Source organism: Hypanus sabinus, chromosome 14 (genome assembly GCF_030144855.1).
Source record: "Hypanus sabinus isolate sHypSab1 chromosome 14, sHypSab1.hap1, whole genome shotgun sequence".
In the NCBI taxonomy this organism is placed as follows: domain Eukaryota; kingdom Metazoa; phylum Chordata; class Chondrichthyes; order Myliobatiformes; family Dasyatidae; genus Hypanus; species Hypanus sabinus.
This window is the reverse complement of record NC_082719.1, coordinates 33,576,699-33,600,638: the sequence shown is the minus strand read 5'-3', so window position 1 is coordinate 33,600,638 and position 23,940 is coordinate 33,576,699. Positions and strand designations below refer to the sequence as shown.

General features: G+C 39.5%; 1 protein-coding gene across 3 annotated transcripts in view; it reads left to right on the top strand.

Annotated features, from left to right (window-relative positions):
- The window catches only part of LOC132404654 (coiled-coil domain-containing protein 149-like), a 79,249-nt gene that overhangs the window by 33,741 nt on the left and 21,568 nt on the right, over positions 1–23,940 (top strand). For all 3 annotated transcript variants that reach the window (XM_059988966.1, XM_059988967.1, XM_059988968.1), the window contains exons 3-8: positions 1,163–1,201; positions 2,108–2,215; positions 9,881–9,997; positions 13,584–13,756; positions 17,934–18,006; positions 20,970–21,054. In XM_059988966.1, the coding sequence (XP_059844949.1) occupies positions 1,163–1,201; positions 2,108–2,215; positions 9,881–9,997; positions 13,584–13,756; positions 17,934–18,006; positions 20,970–21,054 (595 nt within the window). The remainder of the gene's footprint in view (positions 1–1,162; positions 1,202–2,107; positions 2,216–9,880; positions 9,998–13,583; positions 13,757–17,933; positions 18,007–20,969; positions 21,055–23,940) is intronic.

Below are 23,940 nucleotides of genomic sequence, written 5' to 3'. Positions count from 1 at the left end.
CAGGATCAGCTACTTACTTCTGGATACCAGGAGGTAACAGTCTGGACTCAACTCTGGTTATGGTGTCCTCATGTTTAAGTAGCCCGCAAAGTTGTCACTGAGTTGTTTCCTCACAATTGAAGAACAGCAACTCAAGTGATTTAAATGGGCTTGCCATTTTAAGTGGGGGAACACACCCTAGGACAAGCCTGAGGAACGAAGAAGACATTTTGAATCAATGTATAAAGTTGAAACTAGAAGAAACAAGCAACATGAGAGAATAAAAAGTTACAAGAAAAGAAAACATGAAAAGCAACTGATAATCTAATCTGAAAGATGGTAAATCTGCTGTCTCACCGCACCAGAAACCCAAGTTCAATCCTGACCTTTGATGCTGTTGGTGCAGAGTTTGCATGTTCTCCCTTTGACCAGGTGATCCAGTTCTCTCCCAGATCCAGAGATATGTAGTTTAGTGGGTTAACTGCCCACTGTAAATTGCCCCTGATTGTAGGTCTGTGGTGGAATATGCAGGGAGTTGAAGGGTATAATGGGGATTAAAAATAAAGGATGGATGTAGAACTAGTGTAGACGGGTGGGATAGGCCCAATGGGCCGAAATGCCTGTACCCTGCTGTATCATTCTATAATGCTGTTAGCTTGCTCCCTTTCACTTCCTCCCTTTGTCCCATCACTCAGTTACCTGCCTTTGAAATGCTGGAAACACTTACAGCATCCTATTTTGAACAAAATTAGCTTTTCCAATCATAATTCTGTTCCCTGTCAATTCTGATTTTTTTTAATTGAATCTGTATCTTGTATCTTAGAAAAATGATGATCATTTTGTTTCCAGAATTCCATTTGCTAAAAGGGAGTGACCCATGAGCATCATTGAAATTTGCCTTCATGGGTTCGTATTTGTGCTACAGCTCAGATTGGAATTACCATACCTATGACACTGCTTTTGGTATACCTTCTTTACTGTCTTGGAACCTATTGAGAGTCATTTAGTATTGTTGCTTTGCTGTCTCAGATGGTATAAACCTGTGCTGCAAAGAATATGGAAAAATACAAATGAAAGTGTAATCAATAGCATTTCAACATTATAACTGAAGTGTTTTATAGATGTTGCATCTAGAATAATTTGTGAAAAGAGTTGATAGTTTAATTTTTTTTTAACTCCTTAGGATGGCGATCCCACACTCCCTCCGGAAAAACGGAATCAGGTAAGATGTGAGATAACAGAACTGCTTTTGACAAAATCCAGTTGATGGTGGCTGTAATCCTGTTACATAATTAGATGCTGCACCAATTCTGCAAAAGTGAATCAGACACAGCATGCATCAAATGGCAATAAGCCTTACCTAGCGTTTGAAATAAATGCTAGCTGTGATCAAATTTGCTACCAATTGAGTTCCTAGGATAAAACATGAGCACTGCCTGTTATTGAATGCCAATGAAAAAGATACTCTAGGTAGAAAATTGCAAACAAAAACTGCACAGCATCTGACTTTAAATCAGAAGACAATAGAGTGAAGAATCATTCCAAAAATATTTATTTTTAATAATAAATTAGATATTTTAAATATAATTGCCTCCTATTTTAGTGTAAGCTCTAAATTGTGAGCATGCTTTATAGATAAAGTCTTTTGATTTACTCTGGTTAAAGATCCCATCTATAAAGCATGGAGGGTGTATGTAGTTAATAATGATTTTGGCTGTTTTGCTGATACTGAAATCTAATGATACAGCTTGTCAATAATAATACATACCTCAGACTCCGCCAACACTCCCTTACTTTTATCAAGTCCCTTTTGTCATGGTCCATGATGCAAATGGACATGACTTTTCATTCTGACCTTAACTTATCTTTGTTAATATTGATTTTGTAGTTAAGGTTTTACCAGCAGTAGAAAAAGCAATTCAGCATAATCTTAATACACAAGTTTACATAATGGTTCATACTATCTGTCAGTTATTCTCCACCCCCCCCCCCAAACACTTCCAGTTAGTGAATTTTGTCTGTCCGTGGTGAGAAACACACCATTGAAGCTGAAGATAAAAAGTTTGTGTCACAAGTGAGCAATTACAGCATGGAAGCAAATGAACTCAAACTGCATTTCGTTCCCCAGGCAAACCTGGCACAACTACTGAGTAGTTCTCGAGAGCGGAATAAACAACTCACAGAGGAAATCAAAGAAATGCAGCAGAGACTGACTGAGGCTCAGGGTGACAACAAGGTATAGTTTATAAGGATGGTTGGTGATGGAGAGAAGATAATCATGAATCTCGTCTGCTTGAAATAATTCAGGGAGAGGAAAGGAAGCCTTTAATTCACTATAATAATAGTGACAATTGGAAATTCTTTTTAAGTTGCATGAGGGAAGTTCATGTGGTACAAAGGATGGGAAGTAAATAACTGTAGCTGTGCAAGTGATTAAAATGTTCCAGTTGACTACCTTTTGCTATTAGAAGCAGTATGCACCTCAGTCCAATAAACATACTCAATTACTTAGGAACTGTCAGAAATTCACTATCAGTTGCTGGAATGTTCAAATGCTTATGCTGCATGTTGTCAGTATCTCCCTTCAGGTCTGCTGATCCTTACAGCCCATTTGCTTAATTTGGATATCTGATTGAAAGCTGCCAACATTTCTGTTGGAGCTTGCTTTTCTGATGATTGTGCAAATCTCCTTCAATCAAATAAATGATTGCAAATGACAAAATTATTAATTACTAAAAGAAGCCAACAAGTACAAACTCTTTTTCTGAGTTTATGTCAAGGTCAGGTAGTCTCCTGTACTGACAGCAGATGTGAGAAATTTGAGATGCACCACTCATCTGCTATCAGAAATTTGCAACCTGCTCATGTCTTCATTTTCGATGTATGTTGGCAGCATTGAAGACCCTTGTAAGAAAATTATTCCAGTTGATGTGAAAATTCATTGCTCCTGTTCCTGCGAAATCCTTGGAGATGAAGGAAATTATTGCTGAGCAAAATTTCCCTTCTCAGTTATTAATGGTCATTTATTGTCATCTGTTCGTTGTCCCAGCTTGTCTCATTATAAACTTTATTTATTACTAACATTGAGCCTCATCATTGCCTTTTTCAATATAGTAACTACTTGAATTGCAATTAAAAGAAATTCTACAAATACATAGTATTTCTTCTATAGCAAGAATCAGCTGCCACATATTTCTTCCCTGTGCTCCTTCATTGTGCTAAAATATAAACTTACTTACTTACTGTCCCTGTCTTGATGATGGAGTTGGCCTCTTTTCTCATCATGTGCCCAGTCCATCTCCAACATTTTCTCCTGATGACACTGAAGGAGTAAGGTGTGGTTGGAGATCTTTCTTGGCCAAAATATAAGGAGGATTTTCTGGAGGCTCGTGAGTAGAATGATGGCAGCTTGGCGAGGTGGCTCTCTGTTTTGCACCAGCTTTCTGACCCATGTTAGAGTGTATAGCTCAGTGGAATTCTTGGCCTCTGTCTGCTACCTTATCAAAAAGCCTTCCAATGTTAATTCCAAAATCTTCAAGGAGTCTGAATATCGTAAAGTCAATATATTAGTCATTTAGTAATTTTACCAATGTTACGTCTACAACTTTCTCTTCATTTTCATCTTTCAAATACTCGTGTACTGTTTTGCAGCTGTAATAACTTTTGAAATTTTTAGTGATTCTCGTCTCAAGTGTCCTCTTTATTTCGATACCTCTTTTATCATGGAGTTTGAAGTCCCTTCCTCCAGACTTAGCTTGTGTTTTTAACAAATGTTTTCTTTTGAATTTATTTAACCAGTTCAGAGGATGTCTATTTAATAAGCATGCTTCTTCTTGACTATAAACATCTTGCAAACTTAATATTCTGAAAGCCTTTCAATTTCCTACACCAAGATACCTTTCAATAATATTCTTCAATTTATTTTCAGCTTTCATTTCAAATGTACAAAATTTTCACATTAAAAAAGATGCTGTTTTACTCAGCACTAAAGATTATGGAAGTGACTATTCAAACCTTGTACCTGTTCTGCCACTCTTTTGAGTTATGTCTGATCAGTATAGCAACATTACAAAACTTTGTCTTGTTTCCATGTTCCTTCATTAGCCAACTCTAACAAACTATTGTGTTGGAAATAACATCGTGTTCTAAAGCTCATTTTTCTTATTGATCTAATGTCATCAATGTTTTGAGGAGTTCCAGATTTCCATTATCCTTTGTGAGAAGATGCACATTCTGGCATAACCACTGATAATCTAACTTTAACTCCATGTTTATGCACTCTGGGTCTGGGCACCTAATGTTCTCCAACAACTATGTAACTACTTTAGTTATATAGAATATGTCCTCTGATCACTCCCTGAAATTTCAAATGAAAAAGTATGTAAATATCCCAAATCCATGTAACCTAATCTAACCAATAATAATATTAGCCATGTGTTATTCTCATCAAACTGTTCTACGTCTTCTTTGAGACTAACATATGATTGTATAACTCCAAAGGTGTAACCAAAGGTTTATTAGTCATTATTAATGTTGACTGCCTGATCACTTGTGATATTATTCTTGTGAGATATGATACTCTTTCCAGCGGATGCTTTTCTGCTCACGATGCAATTAGTGTATGTATAAGAATTTACACACAAAAATTTCTTTAATACTGATAAAATCACACCTCAGTTCCTACTTCCACTCTGTTGTGACACTTCCATTTGGCCCATTGAGTGAGACCTTCCTGAACGATGCCCATGCTTTGCATCATCTCCTGTGCAATTTGTGCAGCTGCACCCATGCTTCAGATGGTTTTCCGGACAAATGGTACTTCAGGCCTCACTGCCATGAATATCTGTGATGCAGAGTGACCTGCAAGTGATGATTCAGTCTCAGATAATGGATCTTAAGACTTCATTGCAGACTGTCCTGATGGCCTTCAACCTTTGCAACTGTTTGTAAATCTCTTATAATTAGACATTGAAAATTGGATAAATGAATTTAAACATTTAAATGTTATAAACTATATAAAAATGAAATGATACATTTATTAAATACATTCCCTGATAAACAAGCTCAACTTAAATTTTGGGCTGACCTTCATCTCAAGCTGAGTTGAGACAAAGACAGACAAAGTTAAACAGAGCCTTGTTAATATCTAATTGTGATAACTTAAATCAGTCAGGAGGCATGTCTATTTTTGGGAGTGAAATTGACTTCAAAAATGCCACTATTAGTTCTTAAACCATGCCTTAGGATTGTTTTACCTCAGTGACAATGCATTTTCTTCAGTACTCTTCCCTTCCTGCACTGCAGTTAATTTCTCCAGCCCAAGAGCATGATTGGTTTGACTGCGGCTGAAGCACTGAGCCTGGGCTGTGGAATTGGGTAGGTGGACCACAAGCCTTGGGAACGGGGGAGAAGAAGCTCAGAGGCACTGGGTCAGATGATCAAGCTCACTGTGGTTGAGATGCAATGTTACAGTATCTGCAAATTAGCTTCATGTATCTTTTTCCTTCAGGCCAAATTCAAACAAACAGGGCTATGTTTCATGACAGTAAAGCCAGTGGTCTAAAAATAAAAAGAATATGGCCCCTCAGCTCAACATGACTGAACTCAATCTCGGTCTAGGTGGTGAGTCTAGTACTTGAGTAGGAAGTCGGATGCACTGGCATCTGACCTTCAGTATGTTCTTGCCTCCCTTCCTACTACGTATTGGTTTGGAAGCCATAAACACATGATATGGTCCTTGGCGGTGTTCTCTTCTGATCTACCAGCAATGGGAATGTATGTTTCAGACTATTACTTTGAGCCAGTCAACGTAATTGTGTGCTGGAGCACTTTAATACTTCAGTGATAAACATTACCAGTTGTTAGGAATGTTAATTAAATTCTGGTTGGAATAACATGGTTGAATTATAGATAGGAATGAAGAGAGAACATCAACTTTCTTTCTCTCTCTCCGGTCTCAATTATATGAGAAATTACTCTAGTTTTCTGTTATTAATGCAGAGGAAGTCATGACCTAGAACACATTGTTCAAAAGGAAAATCATTTTTTCCAAGTGTAACGTACATTAAAAACAAAGGCAGTGATGCAGTAATGGGAAATGATGTAGTAATTATTGACGCAAGAGGTGGTGAAGGTATGTGGGTGAAAGAAGCATGAAAAATGGTAGATAGCAGATCATTTTGTTATGCACTTTCAGTTTGGACTTCTTTTCCTTAGTATTTGTGATTGAAGATGATTCATATTCATATTCTCATTAGATGAAGAGTCTTGAGTATTATGTTCCTCTTACACTTCTACTTCTCACTTCTTTTATGTTGTTCAGAACACAGTACAGTATACCAATATCATCCTGGAAATGTTAATTGGATGCCTCTTGATTGTCCGGCATTTGAATTGCAGCTTGACTAATGAAGATGGCTTGCTCAGTTTTTTAAACGGGTCACATTTTAATGGAGAGTTCATTTGTAGAGATGCCCTGCACACTTGCAGCCAGATTCATAGCTAAAGGCTGTTGTTAAAAGATGTTCCAAGCATAAAGAGATTGGGAATTCTGTCCATCACAGTATGATAGTTGCTGCAAGCAAGTCTGTCATAGACCAGGGTGAACTTGTGCTTGGTTTTGGACGTCAACTGAAGTTTGATTAGCCTGGTTGATCTGATGATACTTGCATTGTCATGTGGCTGCAGTTGATAGTGGAAATTTCAGCCAGAGATATAAATCCATGCACCTTGTCTTTTTGGTCATTGTGATCACAAGGGACAGTGCATAACCCTGCAGTAATCCATGTCATATGCACACATTTGCATCCAGCTCTGAAACTCACGATGTCTCTTAATATCATCCTGAAAGATTCCAGAGGCAAAATAAAACCTTGAGAGTGGTGATGCTTTTGAAAGCATTACATAGCCATTAGGTCTTCTTAGAAGTTTGCAATCTTTTCTAATCGGTCCCAACTTCCAGAAGACTGAGAAGGTGAGAAGCTGTCTCTGGAATACCTGAGTGTGTAATTATACATTCTGTAATTCTGAAATATGGAATGTGTAATACCGTACCCCTGTGATATTGATTTTTCTGTTGCTCCCTTCTCCCTCCTTAATATATTTATGCTGCTTCAACAGAGGAAATCAAGTGAAAGTGACCATTCTGCCATGAATGTTGATGTTGTCAGCTGCGTAAATTCTCTTAAAAGTACTCTCTCCAAAGCAAAACACTCTCCGAAAGTAACTGAGTGACTGTGGTTGCTAAACCTTCCTTGTCTCAGATCAGGAGTGCTGACCGCTGATTACTCCCATGAACAACTGCTTGATCATACTTTTTTTCACTGACGAGATTCCTAAACCTTGCGTTAACCATCAGACACAGGAGCAGAATTAGGCTATTCAGCCCATCAAGTCTACTCCACCATTCCAATATGGCTGATCCCAGGTCCCCTCAACCCCATACATCTGCCTTCTCACTATATCTTTTGATACCCTGACCAATCAGGAAACTATCAACTTCTGCCTTAAATATCCCCATGGACTTGGCCTCCACCACAGTCAGTGGCAGAGCATTTCAGAGATTCACTACTCTCTGGCTAAAAAAATTCCTCCTTACCTCTGTTCTAAAGGGCCACCCCCTCAATTTTGAGGGTAGGCCACCTAGTTCTGAATACCACCACCATAGGAAATATCCTCTCCACATCCACCCTACCTAGTCCTTTCAACATTTGGGAAGTTTCAATGAGATCCCCACACGTTCTTCCAAATTCCAGTGAGTACAGGCCCAAAGCTGCCAAACACTCCTCATGTGTTAACCCCTTCATTCCCAAAATCATCCTTGTGAACCACCTCTGGACTTGCTGCAATAGCAACACATCCTTTCTGAGATAAGGGGCCCAAAACTGTTGACAATACCCCAAGTGCGGTTTGACTAGTGTCTTATCAAGCCTCAGCATTATCTCCTTGCTGTTATATTCTATTCCCCTTGAAGTAAATGCCAACATTGCATTTGCCACCTTTACTGCAGTCTCAACCTGTAAGTTAACATTCTGGGAGTCTTGCACAAGGAATTCTAAGTCCTTCTGCACCTTCTCCCTATTTAGATAGTCCACACTATTGTTCCTTTTTACCAATACGCATTATCGTACATTTCCCAACACTGCATTCTATCTGCCACATTTTTGCACAATCACATTGCTTCCTCCGCACTACCTACCCCTCCATCCATCTTTGTATCATCCACGAACTTTACCACAAAGCCATCAATTCCATTATCCAAGTCACTGACAGACAATGTGAAAAGTAGCGATCCCAATACTGACCCCTGATGTACACCACTTGTCACTGGAAGCCAATCAGAAGAGGCCCCCTTTATTCCCACTTGCTGCGTCCTGACTGTCAGTCATTCCTCTTTCCATGGCAGTATGCTTCCTGTTACAGCATAGGACTTTATCTTGTTAAGCAACCTCATGTGTGGCACCTTATCAAATGCCTTCTGAAAATATTCTGACTGCAGGATTTCCAAATTCACAAGAAAGGTATCACATTTAAATATTGTGATGAAGTACCTTGCATTCCTGGTTCAAGTGCTACGATGGCTGGATCAAGTTGGAGACAAGTTTAACAGATTCAGTAACCCATTCCTTGCCTGCTTAACATGGAGAAGGGTTAGTTAAATTTTCCCAATCTTTCTGGTAGGCTGTACAGTTTATAATCCCCTTTTTCTGTTTTATAGAGTAAAGAAAAAACTAATTTCTATTCTGTCAATTTAACATACTGAGAAAGTACTTACTAATGAGTGAAAGGGTTACTGTGTGAGGAATGACTGACAGCTTTTGGGCTGTATTCCCTGGAGTTCAGGAGAATGAGGGGGATCTCATAGAAACATTGCAAATGTTATAAGGCCTGAACAGATTAGATATGTGACGTGTGGCCAAGTGGAAGGCATTGGACTAGCGATCTGAAGGTCGTGAGTTTGAGCCCCCGCTGAGGCAGTGTGTTGTGTCCTTGAGTAAGGCACTTAATCACACATTGCTCCAGTCCACCCAGCTGAAAATAAGTACCGGCAAAATGCTGAGAGTTAACCTCGTGATAGTCTGGCATCCTATCCAGGCGGGGGGGGGGGGGGGGGTGGTGGGGAAAGTCTCGTACTCTCAGTTGCTTCACGCCATGGAAACTGGCATAAGCACCGGCCTCATGTACCTATAAGGCTTGGGACAGACTTTAACTTTTAAGATTAGATATGGCAAAGTTATTTCCCATAGTAGGGGAGTCTAGGACGAGGGCATGACTTCAGGATTGAAGGACGTCCATTTAGAACAGAGATACGGAGAAATTACTTTAGTCAGAGGGTGGTAAATCTGTGGAATTTGTTGCCATGAGCGGCTGTAGAGGCCAAGTCATTGGGTGTATTTAAGTCAGAGATAGATAGGTTCTTGATTAGCCAGGGCATCAAAGGGTATGGGGAGAAGGTAGGGGAGTCAGGATGACTGGAAGAATTGAATCAGCCCATGATTGAATGGTGGAGCAGACTCGACAGGCCAAATGTCCTACTTCTGCTCCTATATCTTTTGGTCTTTTGGACTAAATATCAAAATTAAGATTTTTTAAATTTTTGCACACTACATCAGTGAACTACTTTAGAAAGTTCATAAATCAGTATATGGTTAGAAGACTATTGATCTTTACAAGCAATTAATATCAAAGGTTGTAAAGTAACCAGTAATCATCCTTCTGAAAATCAAAGTATTGCACAGACTAAAACTCTGGTTTTGCTGATCAAGGCTATTAGCTTGTTTTAAATGAATAGTTAACTGAAATACAGACTACAGTCACAGAAATGCTGCTAAGAGCTCTAAGCTCTGAAAATTGAATTGGGCTTTTAAGCAGGTGATGATTCTCTATTTTCTTTTTCCTTGAGCTCCTAAGAATGACTATTGCAAAACAACGTTTAGGTGATGAAGAAGTTGGGTCTCGCCATTTTCCTGCACATGAACGTGAAGATCTTGTTCAGCAGCTGGAAAAAACACATGAACAGGTAAAAGAAAAGAAACTACACTGTTAAGATAAGATAAAACTTTATTTATCCCAAAGGAAATTATTGCTGCTCAGTCTGAAATATATACTTCAAGATACAAAATTGTGGTACAAGAAAATACAAAATGTGTATTAAAAAGCAATAGTGCAAAATACAGATTTGCAATGAAAGCATATACTTAAGGAGGAGGAGTTGTAGAGTCTCATAGGTACAGGGAAAAGGGATCTCCTGTGGTGTTCAGTGGTGTACCTCAGTGGAATCAGTCTGCTGCTAAAGGGGCTCCTCTGTTTGTCCTGTATGTCATGGAGGGGGTGAGAGGGATTGTCCATAATGCTCTGTAGCTTCTGCAGCATCCTCCTCTCAGACACAAACACTAGGGAATCCAGTTCCACTCCGCAGAACAGAACCAGCCCTTCTGACGAGCTCATCGATCTTCTTGCCATCAGCTGCTCTCCCCCTGCTGCCCCGGCAGACCACAGTGTAGAACAGAATGCTGTCCAATGTTGTTACTGTAAATAACGTAATGTACCACTATCCAGTCTCTTGTTACCTTCCTCCCTACTTCACCATCCCCTAGCAACTTGGTCTTTACCAGAGCAACTAGTCATTACCTGTTAAAATAATTTTTAACATCCCATGTGCCCATGTACTTCAATACGTAGGCATAAGGTTAATATTTAGTTTTGCTCCCTCCATTTTCCAGTTTTGTTATTCTCAAACCAACTCTACAGCATTAAAATCTGGATCAAACGGTTCAATGTGCAGTAGATTTCACTAAAATCTGCTTGCATCTGTATCTTTCTCTGCCAACTTTGCAGTTGCACAACTTCAGTCCAAGTCATAAATATATGCTACAACAGTGTACCAAATGTAACTGCTGTGATGGATCTGGCCAGCCTGTGTATTCATTCTTAAATAGTCAACATAGAGTCTTTCCAGTTGAGTGGTTCAATGAAAAGTGAACAGACCTTATGGAGCCACCAAATCAGATCCACTGCAGTTTTGTGGAATCTGGTTGTCTGCCAATTGGTATTATTCAGTTTAAAAATATACCCTCTCCTGAACAATCCAAAGGATTGCAGAATCTTAAAAAGAACATGGAGAACATGAAGTTCATTGGCAAGGTAGGTAGGATCTTTGCATAGGGTGAAAGTTGTGGAGTGGGGAGCAACAGCAGGCAAGTAGAGCAGAAGATGGTTGTGTGGTATTGGTTGATGCAAAGGGACAAGTTACCACAGTAGGGAATGTGGATTGAGAAAGGAAAGGTGCCCAGAAGTGCAAGCATTATTGGAAAAAGGGACAAAAAATTATCACCAGTGACATAAGTTCCATGAGGTTCTTTTGGAAGAATACTGCCTACAAAAACAAAACATGTTTAATGTAAGTGGCTGTCGGCAGTGTTCTGCATTGATGATTTTGTCTTCTTCACAAAAACATTGTGCACAATAGATTTAGTGTTTTGCTCGAATCTGAGCTGAGCACTTTCCACCTATACGACAATGTCTACTCTATCATTGTGTCTCCCAATCCCATCATCACGTTGAACTTCCTTGCCTTCATTATCTTAGGGACTGACTTCTTTAATGCTGTCCTAGAAAAGTGCCCCATTACAAACTGAATTTCAATAAGAATGCCCGAATTGTAATGTAACCTACATGAAAACCCATATTGCCATTGCCTAGTTCTATCCATCAACTACTGCAATACTAGTGAAAAATGTTCAAGGCTGTAACCTTTGACTTCAGATCCTTACATTGTCTCAGAACCAACTCTTGGTAATTTCCTCTGGTTGTGAGTATATGTGGGTATCCAAAATTAAGAACGTTTTTGTTTCCTCTTCTCCCTACTCTCCACTCTTTTGGTGCTCATAAACATTACTCTTTACTCTTTAGTGTTAAGCAATTTTAAACACCTTCCTGATCACAGAAGTCCAAGAGGATGACATTGTAAATGTGATGGTCATTTCTTGCCAGCTATTCTTTCTTGTGACTCTGTCATTGAATTTTTTTTACGCTTCTACATTACTTTATCACTGTTTTAATGGCTGAGAGGATGAGGATGGAGGTAGTTGTGGGCAGAGGGGTGTTGGTGGGGGAACTGCAATTGCCTGTCGTGCGTATTCTGATTGTACCTTTGAAACATGCAAAGTGCAAGGGCTCCCGGCATGTGCAACTGTGATGACCTGCATGGACCCCTCCAAATTTCTCACCACTCTGTATTGGAAATGTGCCACTGTCCTTTTATCATGATGAATCTCAACCCTTCTACGCTGTGGTAGTACCTTTGCCAGATAGATGAAGGGCTAATTTATTGTGGCTTACTAAACCAGAGTATTTAGCAAAAACCTGGGCTTAAGGTCTTCCAGACTGGAGCTACAGTCTCTGTTGAGGATTTGTTCAGACTTAGTTATTTCTTAGCTTAAAGGGAAGATTAGGAGACAGTAAGAGGAGTTAGAGGTCAGTTTAGGGACAGGGATGTAGAGGTATTAATGGTCAGGCCGGAGTCTAGTCCTCCAGTCTGCATTTTGCGTTCAAAGACCAGCATTGTGGATGTGTAATGAAGGATATCTGAGGACGAGGATATAAGGACGAGGGCTGATGCTTCCACTTACTACCCCCCAATCCCAGTGATCAGGCTGATGGCAAATTCCGGGATCTGACTTCCTTGTGGGCAGGAGGCACAAGGGTTGGTGAGCCCTTAGGTACACATCAGTGAGAATGGAGTTCAAGGCTTAGTGTTTGAGGTCCCATCATCAGTGAGTCCGGAGTTCAGAGCATGGAGCTCAGGGTCTACGTTCACTGCCACTGGCAAATTCTGGGGTTAATACTGAGGATCAAAACCCAAAAGTTGATCAGAAGTGACACCTAGTGTCTGTGAGTCCAGGAGTCTGCTGGAGGCTCAGAAACAATCTGTCCTGATGTTCAGGGACCACTTGTGTGTGCGTAGATGTGTGCTTGAGGGTGGGAGGGAGTTAAGGGACTTGTTTCACGGTTGTTGTTTTGTGACTGTTGTTGTTACTTGTGTGTTCTGCAAACATCATGGGCACCAGAATGTGTGACGACACTTAGATGGTGTTGGTTTCTGATAGAAATTTCACATTTCATTGCGTCTTTCAATGTACGTGTGTTAAATGAATCTTTGTATGAATCTGAAAATTATGTTAGCCTACACGGTCACAGGAAGAACCTACAAGCTCCCCTCAGAGAGCAGCTAAGATTAGGATTAAAACCTGGATCCCAAGAGCTATGATCAAGCATTGGTAACTGCTGTGCCACAGTACCACCTATATTACTGACAAGTCACTGTGTTTCTAATTAGAAGACCAGGATCCCAATAAAGTTTCCTATTTATGTAACTGACCACATGCATTCAAATGCAAACTCACTGTCTTGCAGCTGGACTTCAGCTGAAGGAGATTATTGTTGAATACAGACATGTAAGAACTTATTCAGTTTTAAAGGTGGATGCTTTTATTAGAAGAGGTCTGCCATTTAAAATTTATTTACACAACTTTTTGCAAATTTTTGGGTAAATGACTTTGTCTTCAAGTAAAGAGTAATTTGCCAATAATTTTATTTTGTTGCAGATTGAACGGTTGGATCACGACTACCAAGCAGCAATGGATGAACTCCAGGATGTCAAGGTTGAGCGCTCTTTTTACCAGGAGAAATCTGACCGTCTAAATCAAGAGATTAACCATATTCTTGGAGGACATGAAAACCGTATAATTGATGTTGATGCATTGTGCATGGAGAACAGGTGATTCTGAGCCATTCTCTTTCGTCTCATTCTTTTGGCGGCTAGGAAATGACAACTACTTTATACTATATGTGTGTGGTCATTGTCAGGGAATAGAAATGTATGATATATTATTATAAATGCATGAGAGAACTCGCATTTTCCCTGTACAACAACTCTCTGACTTACTGTTTCCTCTCCTGAGACTGGCTCTTGTTAGCACATGGATGCGTAACATCCACTCACTGTTGGCACTTTGTCTCCTGTTCATTTTTCACCTGTGAGTTTGGGCACAGAGTGCTGGATATGAAGCTTAACATGTAAATTACTACGGGCAAGTCTAGTCTTGTCCTCATCAATTTACCATGTAGACATAATTTCCAGTGGATATTGATGCGAGCTGTTAAATTAGCTCCTTTCCTTTTTTTTCTCCTTAGGATATTAAGATCTCTGAAACTATCTTTACTGAGAGCTAGTCTGATTAGCACAGACCACTGATTAATCCAGGTCCCTCAATTAAGCCATCTGCACTTAGAGGCATTTTCATTTGGCATCTCCTCTGGAAGAAAATAAAAGGCAGGACATGTAGTCGACAGAAAACCATCAGGGCACACTCTGTGCTGCAATTGTGTCCATTCTAAAAAGGAATTAAAAGAGAAGCATCCATTGTATAAATACGCAGTGGGAAGCAAAGGAGAGTTACTTCATTTGTGAGAAAGGTGTCGCATATTCCTCACTCATGGAGTATATTCTTTGTTCCATATTTTCACACTGAAGATTATTTTTAATATACTGCCGAAGTAGGCATCAAATCTTTGGTGATGGGGGCGTGCACAGTGAAGCACCTGAAATTTAATTCCATCCTCCTAGTGATTTACATTTATCCCTTGGTGTTCTGATATGGGATCATAAAATTCAAACAAGGTACACTAGCAAGTACTGTAAATGGAAATGGAAATTCCATCAGGGGCAAATTGACATTTGCAGCTGTCTGATATATTCTCTCAGTAGCAGTTAATGTTGGAATTTAAATTTACACAACTTTAAATAAAGCTAATTTAACCTGAATGCCTCAATAGGCTAAATATACAATAAGAAAATATGGTGCAGGTTGAGATTGTCCTATTATCTAAATAGCCACAATTAAATTTTCTTCTGGTAATACATCTATATATGTGGTACTGGTTAATTGGCATATTTTCATTACTTGACTAGAGACATTTTAACCAATGTTTATAGACCACTTTAGCACAAAATTTCTAAGTTAAGTTATGACCCCCTGTTCTGTGGAGAGAAAGGCAAATTACTGAGTTGTTAGACTTAAATGTCCTTTGTGCACACCCACAAAGATTAGGGTGTCTAGTGTCCTCAGGGGGAACACAGAATATATTTGAAACTTTCCAAGAACCTCATAGTACCCAATTACTAAAAGAAGATGGCAGTGGCTATTGTCAGTCTCTTCCCCTGTTGTCCTAGACCTTATGTTTCATATAAGGATTTACATTCACACCTAAGATAAAAGCCCAGTGTCCTATTTTTAAACTTAATTTTTAAATCCTGATTTTTTTCTTTCTGTTTAAAAGGTCACATCTCACAATAAGACTCATTTTTCTTTTGACTTCCTTTTGACAGTTTTAGTCCCACTTGAATATTTCAGCCAGTGAGTGATGCTTTGTAGTATAAATGTCATACTTAAATAACAAAAGTGTGAGTTTCCTGAGATGAGTGCAGTTTTACACCCATCTGATTTTGAACAGGATTAGTTCCAGTGTGAATCAAACAGTGCTAGTTTCACTTAACTGAGTTTCAGAGATAACTTCCCTATCATAATTATATAGCTTCAGGAAGAATAAGGGGGGAGGCATTGCTGTTGGATATATAATAGGAAGGGAATCTATAGTCAGAAGATGCTATGCAAGGCACTTTGTAAACTTCCATTGTGGGGCAAATATAAGCCATTGTATACCAAAAAGGAAAGGTTTTAAGACTTTTTAGCTCTTAGTTTCTATCCACAAAACTCCACTGAAGTAACCTATCGACCCACATCTCTCCCTGTTTCCTAATGTGCTTGTAAGTCAGTTTTGTAAAAGAGATCCATTTTGTTTTGAAAACAGTCTAGTTTGTAGCCTTGTCTTCAAAATAGTCCACAGGTCAATTCATGCAGTAATCATTATCTATGGGTCTGTCTCTGAGTTAGATCTTGCATATAGATCTGTCTTGAGGATAGATCTTTTTCATAGGTGTCTGTCTGTAATAGATCTTATTTAAATGTCTTTCTCTCTCTGAAAAGGAACTTGGCTTCACTTCTGCCTCTCTGATGGAGTTAATCTGTTTGTTCAGGTCATGATGATAAAGCAATTAAAACTAAAAACCCCTGCTGATTATGCTGAGTGAAACTTAGTGTATCAGTTCCAATGATACAAAAACAAGTATGGATGGTATCACTTATTCTGATGAGAGATTGATGAAATTCCAAAAGAAGCAGAACCTCACATGAATGACCTCATGGTGGCTGTCTTCAGGCCTACACTGGTGCTAGAAAGTTTGTTGTCCCTGTAGAATTTTCTCTATTTCTGCATAAATATGACCTAAAATGTGATCAGATCTTCATCCTAAGTCCTAAAACTAGATAAAGAGAACCCAATTAAATAAATAACACAAAAAAAATTATACTTGTTCATTTACTTATTGAGAAAATGATCCAACACTTATTTGTTGGAGTAAGTATGTGAACCTTTGGGGTAATGTCTTCTATGAAAGCTATTTGGAGTCAGATGTTCCAATCAATGAGATGAGATTGGAGGTGTGGGATGTAGAGGCGTCCTGCCCTATATATAAAAAAATACACAAAGTCAGGTTACTGTCAGAGCCTGCTCTTCTCAAGAAAGATCTGTTTATGTGCACCATGCCTCAATCAAAACAACTTTAGGAAGACCTTAGAAGAAGAATTGTAGAGAAGCTGGAAAAGGTTACAAATGTATTTCTAAAAACCTGAGTGTTCATCAGTCCACAGTAAGAGACTCTATAAATGGAGGAAGCACAGTTCTTTAGCTACTCTCCCTAGAAGTGGGCGTCCTGCAAAGGTCACACCAAGAGCACAGCATGCAATGCTGAAGCAGGTGAAAAAGAACCCAAGGTTAACACCAAAAGACCTGCATAAATCTCTAGACTTTGCTGAAGTCTCTGTTCATGTGTCCACGATAAGAAAAACACTGAACAAGAATGATATTCACAGAGAAAACTACTGCTCTCCAAGAGGCCCATTGCTGCACTTCTCAAGTTTGCAAAAGACCACCTGGATGTTCTACAATACTTCTGGGACAATGTTCTGTGGACAGATGAGACAGAAGTTGAACTTTCTGGCAGAAATGCACTTTGCTAATTTTGTTGGAAAAAGGGCACTGCACACCAACACCAAAACTTCATCCCAACTGTGAGGCACGGTGGACAGAGCATCATGATTTGGGGCTGCTTCGTTGCCTCAGGGCCTGGACAGCTTGCAATCGCTGAGGGAACAATGAATTCAAAATTGTATCAAGACATTTTACAGGAGAATGTCATGGTAGCAGTCCATTACCTGAAGCTTAATAGAAATTGGATGATGCAACAAGATAATAATTAGAAAGGCAAGAGTAAATCAACAACAGAATGGTTTAAAAAGAAGAAAATTTGTGTTTTGGAATGGGTGAGTCAATGTCCTGACCTTAATCTGATAGAAATGTTGTGGAAGGACCTGAAGCAAGCAGATCATGCAAAGAATCCCACCAACATCCCAAAGTTGAAGCAGTTGTGCAAGGAGGAATGGCCGATGTGGAGGACTAATCAACAATTACTGAAAGTGTTTGGTTGAAGTTATTGCTATAAAAGTTGGGGGGGGGGGGGGCGCGGTCACACCAGTTCCTGAGAGCAAAGGTTCACATACTTTTTCCAACAAGTACATGTAATAGTTGATTGTTTCTTCGATAAATAAATGAACAAGTATTATGTTTTGTGTGATTTATTTAATTGGGTTCTCTTTATCTAGTTGTTGGGCTTACATGAAGATCTGATCACACTTCAGGTCATATTTATGCAGAAATAGAGAAAATTCTACAGGGTTCACAAACTTTCTAGCACCACTCTACTTTGGAAGCTGGCTAGTCTGCTTTGACATAATAGAGCAAAGAAGCAAAACTATCTTATTTTTTTCTATGTCTAGATATCTGCATGAGCATTTGAAGCAGATCCAGGAAGAAGTCAGCATCCTTAAAAATAACATTTCTAAATACAAGGTATTGTTGTGGAATACTGACGAATGCATTAAATCTCATGCCAACACATTTGGAATAAGTAATAATGGATAAAATTTGTAATCATTTCAAATTGTATTCTTTATCTGTGTTGTCAGTCTTTTATTATGGAAGTCATTTTGTCCCAAGCTACTGAAGTTTATGGCACTGAATAACCAGCATAATGCCTGACCACATTCATCATTCCCTCTGCAGTCATCCAGATTACAAAATCCTCAGGCTGCCCTGTATAAATGTGTACTCCCTTGGTGTACATACATCTAGATTAAGGACAAAATTGGAATAATAAAAAAAATTGATCTTTGATAATGTAGCACATAAATCAAAAAAAGAATTCATCACTTCAATTTCTCTTTACTAGTTCTTGCTGTGAATTTACTTTGATAGATCTCCATTGCTTCATAAAGATGTGCCCAAAGTTGTACTTTGGTAAATTGGCTTTTTTTAAACTGCTGTCAGATTTTCAAATTTGTGATTGAATCTATGGAAGTTAACTGATGCTTTCTATAAAGTGAGCAGTACTGCTTCATTGAACTTTTGCATTCTTGTCTATAGAACCAAAAACCCATGTGCCTATTTTTAGAAATATATTGGGTTTCAAATGCTTGTTTTCACTCTGATAAGGAATTATTGTTTCTTGTCCTGCTTTCATTTTTCTCCCAGCAAAGAAAATGTTGATGCCTTATAAAAACAGAAAAACATGAAATATTCAGTAGGTCTGGCACCAGCTACATGGACAAACAAGAGTTGATGTTTCAGGTCTATAATATTTTGTCAGAGCTTTTCTTGTGGAAAAGTCATCAGAGTGAAATGTCAGCCCTGTTTTGTTCTTCACAAATGTCCCACTGAGAATTTTCAGCATTTACTGTTTTTAATAAAAATATTAACTTATTCCTTGCCTGACTTGCTGAATATAATCATCATTTTCTGTTTTGGTTTCCAGATTTCTATGAAGTATAGAACATATATCACTGGCCAGGCCATTCAGCTCAGGATGTTGTGCCAGTCTCAATGCCGATTTGTACTAAATGTCCTTCTGTGTATCTCTCATGCCCCTCTGTTCCCTTTGTAGTCTCCTTCCTATCTCTTAAACTCCACCAAGCTTTCTGTTTCCACTGCTACCCCAGGGACCCTATTCCAGGCACCTATCACCCCCTGCATTTAAAATAAAATTGCCTATCACATCACCTTTAAATTTCACCCCCCCCCCCAACCCACAAAAACATGTGCTGTGTTAGACTTCTTTTGCTGGGGAAAAGATTATGACTGTCTACCCTGTCTATGCCTCTCATTTAAAAAAATCTCTAACTGGTGTCCCACAGTCTCCGATGCCATAGAGAGAACAACCCACGTTTGTGCAACCTTTCCTTGTGGCTCATACCCTCTAAAACAGGCAGCAATCTGGCAAACCACTTCTGCACCCACTCCACATCCTTCCCATAATGGGGCAATTAGAACTGCACACAATACTCCAAGTGCGGTCTGGCTAATGTTTTGTACAGCTGCAGCATGACTTCTTTAGCATGCCGTACTCCTCTTTACTACTATTCAAATAAACTATGGACCTGGACCCCAGTACCCCTCAGTACCTCAATACTATTAAGGGGTCTGCTATGAACTACTTTCTCCTTTCATTTGACCTCCCAAAGTGAAACACCTCATACTTGCTCAGAATAAACTCCACCTGCCACTTCCCAGTCCATATCTTTTAACTGATCTGTATCTGCTGTCCTTTAGTCTGTCCACAACTCCAAAAATCTTGATGTCATCTACAAATTTGCTAATCCACCCATCTCCATTTTCATTCAAGCTATGGATAAGCATCACAAACAACAGAGGTCCCAGCAGTGACACTTCTGGAATATCACTGATCACAGATCTTTAGCCAGAGTAACAGCCTTCCACCCCTATAGCCTGTCTTCAATGGGCAAACCAGCTCAGAGTCCAAACTCGCAGTTCACCCTGGATCCCATGTGTCTACATCTTTCGAACCAACCTACCATGTGGGACCTCATCAAATGCATGAATAAAGTCCGTTCCTTGCCCTCAAAGCTCCTTTGTCTGTAATTCTATTGTTCTAAGAAATTGTCTTGCCTTTGGTTGTCCAATAATATAAGCAGTGCTGAGGAATCACAGGACAACCCAGTAGCTGTACATAGACAATAGGTGCAGGAGTAGGCCCTTCGAGCCAGCACTACCATTCAATGTGATCATGGCTGATCATCCACAGTCAGTACCCCGTTCCTGCCTTCTCCCCATATCCCTTGACTCCGCTATCTTTAAGAGCTCTATCTAACTCTTTTTTGAAAGCATTCAAAGAATTGGCCTCCACTGCCTTCTGAGGCAGAGCATTGCATAGATCCACAACTCTCTGGGTGAAAAAGATTTTCCTCAACTCTGTTCTAAATGGCCTACCCCTTATCCTTAAACTGTGGCCTCTGGTTCTGGACTCCCTCAACATCAGGAACATGATTCCTGCCTCGAGTGTGTCCAATCCCTTAATAATCTTATATGTTTCTATCAGATCCCCTCTCATCCTTCTGAATTCCAGTGTATAAAAGCCCAGTCACTCCAATCTTTCAACATATGACAGTCCCGCCATCCCGGGAATTAACCTCATGAACCTACACTGCAATCCTTCAATAGCAAGAATGTCCTTCCTCAGATTTGGAGACCAAAACTGAACACAATTAGGATACATCATTGAGAATGCTTTTTCTATGTATCTGTACTGAAATCTGTTTTGAAGATTGTTATATCTTTTTATCTCTGAGGGTAATTTGGGTTTATAATGGTAATTAAGAATGAGAATGAACTCTTGATTCATTTACATCTCACCTAAACTCTATTATTCATTTAATGGTGTAATCTGCATGTTAAGATTAGATGAAGCTATTAAAATAAATGATTTCCTCACCCCATTACATCATTTCTCTTTCACATAGAATGCTCTTGAACGTAAAAAGAACACAAAGTCAAATGGAAGAGGCAACAGTAGTGCCCTTACAGGGGTTCTTTCTGCCAAGCAAGGTGAGGCATGTCCAGTGTGGTTGGGATTGCTAGAGAAAATTTGAACCATTACTTATTGTAAAGGAGAGCAGATTAGAAGGATTTAACTTTCAAAGGTGAATCAGAAACCCTCTCCGCAGCACACGTTAGCACTCACTCAATTCAAATTCCATCCGACCCTCCTTCGAGAAATTATCCTGGCAGTTGCTTTCTCCTATTTTAAGGATGCAGCAAGGGACTACATGGACCCATCCTCCACACAAAGCCTTTCCCACAGGGCCTTTAGTGAATGGTTCAGCGAGTAGAATTCCTGATCGCTTTCCCACACAGCTTGTTTAAATCTGGAAAGAAAATAACAAGTATCATTCAGTGGACTTAACTGTTTACATTTAAAATAGATTTTTCTTTTATGTTGCTCCTGAAATAAATATAGCTCAATTTTGTACGCTCTTTCATAAAGTATTGAATAATAATTATATGATGCTGTTGGTGTCATTTGCTGTTAGTTACTCACTGAAATATCTGCTATTATTTGATCCTCGCTTATGAATATTGATGATCTAATTCAGGTCATTGTTACAGCCAAACCTGATTCCATCCACATCCAGACGTTGACAAAATGCAGATGAAAACTGTGCCGTAAGATAGTGACTTGGAGAAACCAACATGAGTTCCCACCCCCCCCCCCCCCCAAACCCCCAGACCTCTACTAACTAACTCAGAGCTCAGAGGATTAATTATAGAGCCTCCGTTTCAATGAGCCATCAGCACTGGGAATCAAATTTTGACTTGACAGATTATATTGTTCAGCATTTCACTGGATAAATGTGCAGAACCATTGATAAAGCTTTAACTCCATATGTTTTTCACTCTGCTGGCCATAAATGTCAACATCTTTGAAATGTTGGTGACAGCTCTATTTTTGAGATTAGATCTGAGTTTTCTCAATGAACTTGCATACCCCTATCCTTAGAAACCTGTTTAAAAATTACAATAAGAATGAAGTTGCTGATCTATCCCAATAGCACTTTGACAATAAAATTGCCTTTCAAATCTCCTTAACACCTCACCCCTATCCACTCTCAAATTCCACCCCCTCCCCACCTCAGTGATGCCCTTCCCTGTAATCCCTATGCAGGATTTCTCGAGCTGCAGACAGAATAGTATATCTGCAGCATTGTAGCTCCATGGTTCAGAAATTAGCATTGGTTTATTATTGTCTCAGGTACTGAGATACAGTGAAAAGCTTTTGTTTTGCATGTCATCCAGGCAGATCATGCAATGATTAACTACTTCGAGGCAGTAAAAAGAAAACAGGATGCTGACTATACTGTGATTACGAGGAAAGTGCAGTGCAGGCAAACAAATAAAGCCCATGGAAAAGTCAACTCAAGTCAAGTTCAAGTTTATTGTCATTTCGACCATAAACTGCTGGTACAATACACAGTAAAAATGAAACAACGTTCCTCCAGGACCCTGGTTCTACATGAAACTACACTAGACTATGTGAGACAGCACAAGGCTACACTAGATTGGGAGTGGGGGAAGGATCAAGAGTTCTGGAGTTCATCTTTTAGTGTATGAGGTTCGCTTAAGAATCTAATAACAGTGAGATAAAGCTGTCCTTGAGTCTGGTAGTTAGTGTCCTCAGACTTTTATATCTTTTGCCCAATGGGTTTCATGATGGTCTGAGCTGCATTCACAATTCTCTGCAATTTCTTGGTCAGAGTAGTTACCATACTAAGCTGCAATGTCTTCAGATGGTATTCTTCCTATGGGGCATCTAAAAAATTGCTAAGAGTCGTAAGGTCACACCTCCTTAAGAGTCAGTAAAAGTATGGTGCTTCATCCTGTACTTCAGTTCTGAGGTTCGGTATTGTTGGGTTTCATGGGCACTCCCTATTGCTATTTTGCAAGTTCTTGGAACAATCAACAGAGTCCAACAGATGTAATTTTTCTGAAATCAGCACCTCAGGGGACCTACAGAGATACAAGCTATTTTTTTCCTGCTACAAGGGAGAACTGCTGCTGAATGAATGGATGCTGTTTTGATGGCAGGGGTGAGGACAGTACTCGTGAGGGGTCAAGAGGACTGAGATGGGTTACTGAAGAACAGTGCTGCTCTTTGTGTAAGTGGGCCAGAACAATCCTCCACAAATGAAACCAGGCACCCACTTTGCCTGTGGGCTGATGATAAATAGCTGAAGTCTCCTCTCCTTGAGTCTGGAGATCAAGTCATCTCTCTAATGCACCCCGAACAGCCTAACTGTGAAATGGCTCAGAAATCCTCAGCAGCAGCCAGGAATGATCCTTACTTGAGAAAGCTGAGAGTGGCTGTGGCCCTGACTTCATTGGCCAAGCAGACAAGGCACACTTGAGATTGTATTTGAGGTCATGGGAGGTCTTACTAATCGAGTTTCCCTGATACTGTGCTTTGAAGGGGTCAACATTCAAACAGAGTTGACTCAGAGGACATATAATGCAGTTTAATTGTTGGTGCTTTAAATGCATGACATTAGGAAACTCTGGATTAGTAAGACCAGTGTGTTCTCAGAATATATAAGAACTGTGCTTTTTTGCACCATAAAAGTTGAAAATCTGCTTGCAGAAGGAATTATTCTGTTGCATTACTGTCACTGCCATTTCATTCCAGAAAATATAGGGGTAGTGTCACAGTCACGTAACAGGTAGTGTAACTATTACAGTGCCAGTGATGATAATTAAATTCTGCTGCTGTTGGTAAAGAGCTTCTATGTTCTCCCCATAACAGTGTGGGTTTCCTCCCACATTCAGACGAAGTACAGGTTAATCAGTTAGTTGACCGCATGGGTGTAACAGAGTGGCTTGGGCTTGTTGGTCTGGAAGGAACTGTCAATCTGCTGTGTTTCTAAATAAATAATTTAAAAA